This window comes from Glossina fuscipes, unplaced genomic scaffold (genome assembly GCF_014805625.2).
Source record: "Glossina fuscipes isolate IAEA_lab_2018 unplaced genomic scaffold, Yale_Gfus_2 2, whole genome shotgun sequence".
Classification (NCBI taxonomy): domain Eukaryota; kingdom Metazoa; phylum Arthropoda; class Insecta; order Diptera; family Glossinidae; genus Glossina; species Glossina fuscipes.
The window spans coordinates 14,706,748-14,716,403 of NW_023998416.1; the positions used below are offsets into that span (position 1 = coordinate 14,706,748).

Below are 9,656 nucleotides of genomic sequence, written 5' to 3' on the forward strand. Positions count from 1 at the left end.
GTAAAGATTTTCCGGCTGCACAAACTTAATTGCGTTTTAAATGATTTTTTCCATAAATTTTCGCCGGATTTCCCCAGTAATTCATTTTTGAAAGAAGAAACATTTTTTTTTTTTTTTTTTTTGCTATCAGCTGAAGTTAATTTATTGATTTGCAATTATACATAAAAAGAACGTACAGGCATATACGCACTCGAAACTAGGCAGACGCGTCTCTGACATTAGATTAAGGTTATCGCTAAAACGCGTACATTCATTGATTTGAATGCCATTACGCCTGCCTAAGTTTCTTCGTTAACTCGTCAATATTTCTAAAATTTTATGAAAATTTCCTCCATAACTTACCTGGATCGTGTTGACTATCCGTATCCATAATTTCATCTGTATTTCCAATAGCCAAGTTAATGCTAGTGTTCACGTCTTTCGGATCCTTTGTTTTCGTCTTATTCATCATTCATGGCTGTCTCACTTGAGTCAACGTTTTATTAGATAATTCAACTCTAAATGGACAGACGGACAATCGCCTGCAATGATAACAATAATAATCTTGCTTTAGTTAATCAATTTTAATATCTATTTAAAGAGATTCATTATCCTCTATGTCTATTGTTAGAGACTTCATTTGTTTCTCTTACGGTTTGTAAAAAAATGGTTTTTCTGTTCTATACGTGCAGCTCGTACGCAATGCTACCCATGCATTGCATTTTTTTTTACCGAAAGTCTGCATAGCCATCAAACCGCTGACCTGCCTTAAAATCATCATCACAATAATATTTTTACTAAGATACTACGAGAATTCATATATAAAAGAATTTACGAAACTTCAAGATTTTTATATTTCTATTTATAGCCGAGAAGGGAAGTGGCACTCAAGCTTTGCTTGAAAGTAAACATTTTTTACTATTTATATACAAATACAAATTTTAAATTAACTACCAATCGAATTGCGTTTCCATACCCTACACTATTTGCAGTGGAGGATATATTAAGTTTAGTATGCATGTATGCAATATCCAGAGTGGCTGCATTCGCTTCTATAATAATATTAATTTACTCAGAATCGTTGTCTAAAGTCATCCCTTCGTCATTCCTTCCTGTTCAACGGTTGTCCATGCATTTTTGTGTTCAGCCGACCATTTTGACGAAATTTGGTACGCGAACGCTAATGTTAAGCATTATTGAAAAAGGATTGGATCAAACCAAATTTGTAATCACTGCCAATCTGATACCTTATCTCGATTTCCAGCCGGAAGTAACACTAATAATCCATTTTGATATACTAAACTAATTTGAAAAATTTGTATGGAAAGGCCATATGTTTTTAACGCTCTTCTCTATAAAGATTATCTGGTTTGATTTTCAATATTTTGTGCTGAAAACTGATTCACAATAAAAATTTGACATGAGAGTTATTTGTAGCAAATTTGGAGTAAATCGATCTATTTTTTTGTACTCCACCCTATATATAAGGTTTCTCATGAAAATTAAACCCTTAAATGGGAAAAGGGATTAATTTTTAATAGTTCACTTCGAAAATTGATTCACAATAGTAATCTGATATAGAACCTAACTGTATCAAATTTGTATCATATGGGCCCATTTTTGGGATCTCTTCTCATGAACCCTTTATATGGAAAGCTTTTATATGGGAAAAAAATCTAACTTTTAAGATTTGATTTTGTGACAAAAATTGATCTGTAATATCAATTCGACTTGAAAATGAAGCGTACCATATTTCGACCGTAAAAGTTCACTTTTTTAGTTCACTCTTTCTATAAATATTCTCATGAAAAGTAAGCTTTCATATGGCGATAAAATCTAATTTGTATTGTCTTTATCATCGAAATATGTGAAGAATAATGAAATCTTTAAAGAGAAAATTAAGGCAACATCACGTCACATTTTATGCGTCCTCCAATGTAGACGTTTTCATGAAAGTATATTTTTACATGAAAATGAGGTAAAATTTTTGATGTTCTATTACGGAGAATAGTGTAGGCTATGTGAAGGTCGATGTTGACCGACTAGAACATTTTTACTTATTTGTGTTGTTTTTTTTTTTAATTGATTAAAATAGACGGGCCACCCATACCACCTCAGTTAATATACTTAATAGAATGTACTTAACTTTAATATATTTAATTGATTTCATATATGAATAAAACAATTTTTTATTGCAAGTATAGAGCAATGAATGCGATGCACTTTAGAAAATACATATATTTTTCTTTCGTGTAAGATTCTAAGTCGATTTAGCCATGCATTTCTGTTCACCTATCTATCGTGTTTTATCGAAACGCTGATTATGACAAACAGCGTTCTAGCCTTGCTAGCTACTGTCTAAATTAAAGCAATCGTCTAACTCAAGTAACTGATCAGAAAACAATTTAAATAGACAAAAAGTGAGGTCGTGGTCATTTGCCATTATCTTTCTGTAGTTCTAATAGAAGTTATTGCGTTGTGGATGCAATGAATGTGGAGCAGATTAGTATAATATTTTTAAACCTTGCACCATTTATGGTACAAGGGTAAATCAAGTTTGTGTGGATGTATACAACGCCCAGAAACACTTGAGATAGACCCACCTTTTATTATACCGATCGATCCCGAATCACTTACGTAATTCATTTAAGCTGGCCTGTCCGTCTATCCGTCTTGTTATCTTACGCTATCTTTTAGGTATTTTGCTGAAAATTTTGATACACTGAGGTGTTTTGGATCCAGGACGAATGCTATTAAAGAGAATTCCGATCGGACCACTTTTTCGACCACCTCCCATATAAAGCCTTATTTTGAAAAGTCATTATATGAATAAATGTGGGATGGTGTAGAAAGTTTAATGGTGTGCCGTGGCCAACTGTAGGGCTTTCATGTTTTTAGATAAATCGGTATTTGTGACTGTTGTCTGTTAGAACTACATCTTGAAGCAACTCGAGTGCATAACTCACTTAACAAGAAACCTTATGAAAATAATTTTTGGATACAATTTTTACCAATGTTTAGAAATTTTTGTAATTATACAGTATCATAATTGTACAGTGTAATAATGGAAGAAAACTTGTATGAGGTGTCGTCGCAATATGGCGCCCTCAGTACATCTCCCCGTCGTGGCAGCAAAAAACAGTTTATGTTATCTTACTAATCTTCCAGTTCACCGGATGTTCTCAAAAACCACTCGACGATTGTTTTATCGGAAGACATTAAAACCTCTTTTTCTTCTTCTTTTTCTTTGGAATGAGGAAGAAATCAGGCCCCTGTGCGTTCGGCTATTGTTATTCTTTTATGTTTTATGTTGTGGAATAAACCTGTTGTTGTGAATAAAGCTTGTGCTTACACACATTTATATGTATATATATATATAAATCTCTTTCGCTCTTCTTCTTCTCTAGTTTATAAATTTTCCATTACTTTCGATAGACTGTAGTAATTAATAAATTGCAACTGGCGTTACGATTTAAAATTATAAAAATTATTTATATTTGTTTTTTTTTTATGTAGAGACAAGGCAAACGTAACTGTTTCTCACTGCTTATATAAACGACGATTTTTACGTTCTGATAACTCGTAAATAATAACAGCAATATCGAGTTTATTGGGGAAAGAGTTTTTGCTTTTCAACAACATCGCATGATATTTTTTAATAATGTTATGGGCATTATTCCTAAAAGTAAAATAAACAAACACTTGTATGCAAAAGCTACAGCAACAATTGTAAATTGTTAATAACGAGATAATAGTGTAATAAAAATTTTTGAAATGCCTCAAGAAATTGCCGGCTTATAAGTGCATGCCTTGTTTGTTTGTTTTAACAATTCTGACACAAATATGAAAAGCATGTGAGGTTAGACCCCTCTTGCTTAGTGCATTTTTGTTGTTGTACTTGTTTATTTTTAAAAAACTCTTGAATTGTGTTAAAGTTGTGTTTGCGAATTTCAAAGAAAGTAAAAGTGCTCGTTATGCGCATTGTTGTTGTTCTTGTTGTTAACAAGTGTTAATATGATACTTGATATTCTTTTTGGTCATAAATTGATCAGAAAATCAGCGAGAGGAACCGATGAGAAATTTGCATATACTTGTCATGGGAAATTGGTTTATGGACAAGGAGCAAGTCAAGGTTTTTCCGAAATTTATTTATTTATTTATTTAATTTAAAGAAGAAAATCTTATTTACCTGTCTATAGAGTTTATTTCGATTGTGTTGTGTTCATTAAAGAAGTGAACTTTGATCACGTTCCGATAGACAAACGTCATTTAATAGAATTTTTTTTTTTTTTTTTTTGGTAAATGCTTGAAATACTTAAATTTGGGCGAAGATCCAATTTGTAAAAAGTGTGTAAGCATGCATCGATTTAATTTAAGAGATTATTCAACATATGCAAGAAAACAAAACAAAACAATTTCGATAGCTACCCTAAACTAAGGTCAGAGCCATTTACGTAAGCAGTAAAAAAGAGAAAAAATGCAAGTGGTGGTGGGTGTGTCTGTCTTTTAGCATTTACGATTGGTTCTTGACAAACTTAACATATCACTTATGTAACTTGACAAAAAAAAAAAAAAAACCAAAAAAATACACAAACAAATATATATATATATATATATATATATATGTGTCCTTTTTTCTTTTTTTTTCTTCTTTGAGAAAGGCATTGCTCTGTTGTGTTGGCAATGCCAGTTTTTCTTTGCTTACTGCGTATGTCAATACTGTGTTGCACAGATTCAATTGCTCTTAATTTTTTTCTGGTCTCATTGAATTGATTTAATAAAAAGAAAAATGCAAAGACAATAAGTTTTCAACTACAGAAGCAAACTAATTTGAAAATGTTTGCTCAATTTATATTCCTTGAAAATTTAGTAGATATGTTAGTTTTGTTATGCTGTTTGTAACACATGCAAACGGTCAAAAGAGACATAAGTGCCGTGGCAAACATATGTCTCCTCCTTTCTCCGATCACACTACCTGCATACATTAGGCAAAGACTTAAATGTAAAGCTCATTTAATTGTATTGAGATCCTCTTAGCGAAGGTCATACAAGTAGCCTCATGAATCATTCACAAAAATTTACAAGATAACATATTAAGATTGTCATCTACAGAGAGCCGAAAGGACATTACTTTAACAGATCAGCTTTGCTATTCAAGTAAATGAAGAATGTATGACAAGTAGGTGGCCATGAAAACTTTTTACAAGTTTCAAGCATTTTCGCTAACCGAAGACCGAAATTAATAACGCTTTGCGATCGATCTCTAGTTATAGGAGTAAGCAAGAAAACAGTGCATCTTTTTGTAATAATTTTGATGACTTTTTATCAAATTTTGTTACTCCTGCGCATTAAACACAATAAAAGTCTCTAAAATCAATTTTGTTACAAATTTAGGTTGTTAAGTCACGAAATTCGCTTTAAAAAATAATGCTTACGAATTGTGGCGCCTCTGTAATGCTACTGAGAATACGACTCTTAAAGAGAGTTTTTAAATCTAAGAAAACTCTTTGTGAATTTATATATATATATATGACCAAAGTCAAGTCTAGATGCGTTTACATACGATTAATCTGAAAAAAAGATAAGCCACATTATTTGCATTTAAGAATCTGGAGAGCTTGTAAAGCGAGGTAGCACTCTTAGGATATCCTGCAAAATATGAATGATAATTAGTTTGAGCTCTGCTATCGAATTAGCTTGCATTGTCTATTTCATGCCTATCAATATCCCGATTATCATAAAGATCTTAGCATTTTTGTCTACAGTGTAGCTACAAAAAATAGTTTTCGCACACAAAAATAAAAGGCATTTTTTATGCGATGAATAGGGACCGCATAAACGCACAAAAGCAAGTTTGACTGTAAATTGTTGTTTAAAAACCCATCGGCTCAGTCGAATCGAAGGATCAGCTAAGTCGGGATAAAAGTTCGTACGTTTAAAAATACATTGGATAATCCAGGATTAAAGATTAAATGCTAAATTAAAAAAAAAAAAAATGTTTAATATATATGAAAATATATTGAAGCTTGATTTTTTTTTTTTGCTATAATTGCCGAGTGCTTTGCAGTTTTCCTCATCGATCGTCACATTATCCGATGAGAGAAGGATATCTTCTTTTTTCGTTTCATCACACTCTGCTACCGATGGGCAAAGAAAGTTATTTTTGAGTCGAAAAAAACTACTTTCAGCTTAGGAGGAGAAGAGTAGTGAGTGAAAAGTGAGTCACACACAATTCCTTATTCTAACGGACCAATTGAACTAATGTAAATCCAACTAGGTGATTAATCTTGGATGTAAATATATAATGTCTGATGTCCTTTTTTTAACCTTATATGCAAAAAAATTTAGATTTAACAAATCGCTTTACTCTAATGTATCTGCTTAACTGCAAACCTCGTAGGGTCGAATGTTTACACAACCGTTATTAACTTGCCTGCGTTATTTGATTGCAACCTCGGACCAAACATCCGATTGTTGAATGAGTTGTACGTAGTATCCTATACGTCACATGCATTTGAAGCTTGACAGCACTTTGCAAATAATTGTAAAAATTAATAACTCTATTACTACTTACTACCTATTACGAGCACAAAAGACGACCCGAATTGGCCACGAGTAAGACGAAATCAAATAACTTCTAATAAAAGTTCATTCAAAATTGATACCAAAGGGCTATAAAAAACAAAAGGTTCCTTTGAAAAAGTACATAATTATCAGAAAATATTGATTCATTGTTAGATTGAATTGGAATTGGAAACTCGACTATATTCTTAAGTAAGTGCTTCATTTTGGGATGTACGCTTGGTCAGGAATCACATTTGATGATGGTATTAATATCATAAGCAGACTCGTAAGAGGTAAACAGAATATCAACTTCCAGGATTCATATCGAAGAGAAAATGGATTTTTCTTTGCCATTTCTCCTATCAAAATGGTGATGGTTATGAAGAGCGGGAATGTCAGACCTAACGAAAGACCTCTTGGAAAACTGAAGAGAGCTAAATGGCGGGTCATATGTGCGCATATGATTTTTTATTGATCTAACTTTTCTTTTCGCATCAATTTAATTAATAAATATAATATTATTGGAAGCGATAGTTGCTCAAAATATTGGACAAATTGAGTAAAATGCGAATGTAAGATAAATGGCTTTTGTCTAGTCTAACATGCATCATCATTATCAAAATGTAGGTGAATTAAAGCACAATTTAAGACTATTGTCGAGAATTGAAAGCTTGGATCCCAATTGTTAGAGGATTGCTGCCTTAGCCTGACGTCTTAGGTATTTACCTCAGTTTTCAAATATTATTCCGATAATGAGCACTTCTTACATGGAATATTTTAAATGAGGAGCGATCTATAAAGGGTAGAATTTAAGGCTAAAAAGTGTATACTGCTTTAAAGCTTTGCAGTAATCACCATGATTTCAATGAATTATAAAACGGATATATATTATGATTTATGCACGATAGCACTTTTAGATTCTAAACATTCATTGAACATAATATAAACTAAATTGTGCACACAGCGTGCGCTAAGAAAGTATAATTTTTTTATTTATTTCTTTATTTTAAAGTGACATAAGTTCTTTCGTGCACTTTCTTTGCTGAGTGTTAACATTTTTCTTCAACTCCACTTGCTTATGGACCTTCATCAATAAGCCGGTATGTAAACTAGAGCCGGCTAGATCGACGCAAATTCAATTCTTTGATCTGTATACAGCAATATGCACCAAAATGATTTTTGTGCTATTAAGTAGAAAACTGAAATTCGGGACAGCTTCTGATGGGGAGTACAAGCGTTACAAACTAATTTCTGATGAACGCGTTTAAACTCATTATTACGTGATGAATAGTCATTATCGTTCTTAAAGACTCAATTAACTTGAGGAATAACGATTCGTTAATGGAGCCAGGCATGCGCTTGTATCAAACAACAACAAAAAAAGCATGCAGCTAAATTGGCGAAAATTGTTTACTTGCGTACAGAGGTATCGTTAAAATATTTCTCACCGTAATCAAAGGCATGAAACATTTGGCAAAATTAGAGCACAACAGAGCGGCAGCACGGTTTAAAACGAACACAATTTTTCTTGCAGTTTTTTTTTTGTTTTTCTTTCCTTTTCTTTTGTTTTTTTTTTCTTTTTTTTGTTTTAATATTTCTTTCGTAAATTGTGTTGAATTGAAAAAAAACTGTTTAGCATTTTCTTAATTTTCGTTGAATGAAATTTTGAAAATTTCTTAAAACTCACTTTACTTGATTGGATAACGCAAAACCATTAAATTGGACATGCAGTAAGACACATCGCAACATGAAACAAAATATACTAATAAAAATGTCGCTATCGCCACAGTTGACTGAACTTTAAAAACTTGGACCAGAGCGTAGCGTGTTGCGCTATTGTCTCTCTAACGCTCTTCTAACTGCCGTTTGCTCACGTTCACGTTTCAACACAAAGCATTTGTTGTTGTCAGTTGCCGCTGACGATTTTACATTTCTTCATTTACTATCTATCGCTTTATAAGCTCGATTCACCAACACATTTAAATAAAACATTAATCAATCGAATTTTATTCATAAATTGCACATGATTTTTTCCTTTTAAACAATTCCTCCTTATTCTTAATATATTTTTGCATATAAGAAAAGGAAATGTATTGAGAATGGAATTCACACCAAGTTGTGTTGTAGAAATGGAGAAAAAAAAAAAAAAAAAACAAAAGAAGAAAATTAATCGAGCGGTTTTCTTCTTCCTTGGTAGATATGATAGACGCGTACGAGGAACTCACTCGCGCAACTTACGCAAAGTTAAACGTTCAGTTATATTAACGATCGTGGTGTGACTTCTTTCCTAAACATTTACATAGGCAAAATTATACAAAGTTATATACACATGTAATCGCACGCACGCACGTACATGTGCACGAGAATACCGAGTTATTTCTTTCTGCTCCTTACAATTTCTCGTTTTTCTCTTACTCTCTATTGCCCCCTACTCTCTTTCTCTGCATTCACGGTATTTCTATAAAAAAAATAAAAAAATAAAAAGTGTTGTCCCCCATATAGAGATTTGCAAATTAAACGAAGTATGCTTAAATTGTTTGTTTCGTTGTTGTTGTTGTTGTTATTCTTGTTGCTGTTGATAGTCAATTCACTGTAAATACAAGCATGTTTTTTTTTTTTTTCTTTCTTTTCGATATTTTTAATGGATGCAAACCTTTTATTGTTTTACATATTTATGCGAAATATTCGTTTTACGAATTGCGTAAAGAAACAGAAACACTGAAAGAATCAAGAAATGTCAAATTATTCACTAGACACTGTTTTCGCTTTTGGATACTAAGCCAATTGTCTTACTTTTGTCAATTGTAAGCACAATGATCGCACGAACGATGTAAACGACAACAAAAAAGAGGAAAAAAGTACACAATAAAAATGATTTCTAGCTATCAACAGTACATGCTCGCAATCAAAGTCGAAACACTTACTCATTCAATAATAAACTTAGCCACTTGTAGTCCCCGTATATGCGAATATATGGTATAATGTGTATATCTGCAACGTGTTGTTTTTGTTGCATTTGATACGTCTCCTCAAATCATTTTTCCTTCTCTTCTCTTTTTTTTCTATATCGAAACTCAAATATATCCATGTGTGCATGTGTATGCTTCAATAAG

At 32.3% G+C, this 9,656-nt stretch overlaps 1 protein-coding gene across 2 annotated transcripts in view; it reads right to left on the reverse strand.

Moving 5' to 3' along the window:
- Nucleotides 1–9,271, reverse strand: part of LOC119634151 (transcription factor HNF-4 homolog) — a 42,747-nt gene extending 33,476 nt beyond the window's left edge. Inside the window, exons 1-2 of one of the 2 annotated variants that reach the window (XM_038028112.1) lie at nucleotides 9,197–9,271; nucleotides 343–521 (exon numbers count right to left, since the gene is read on the reverse strand). In XM_038028112.1, coding sequence (XP_037884040.1) covers nucleotides 343–451 — 109 coding nt within the window. In that variant the 5' untranslated portion in view covers nucleotides 452–521; nucleotides 9,197–9,271. Of the gene's footprint in view, nucleotides 1–342; nucleotides 522–7,991; nucleotides 8,143–9,196 lie in introns of those variants that run through there. The other variant, XM_038028111.1, reaches the window with a different exon arrangement.
- Nucleotides 9,272–9,656: the final 385 nt, after the last annotated feature.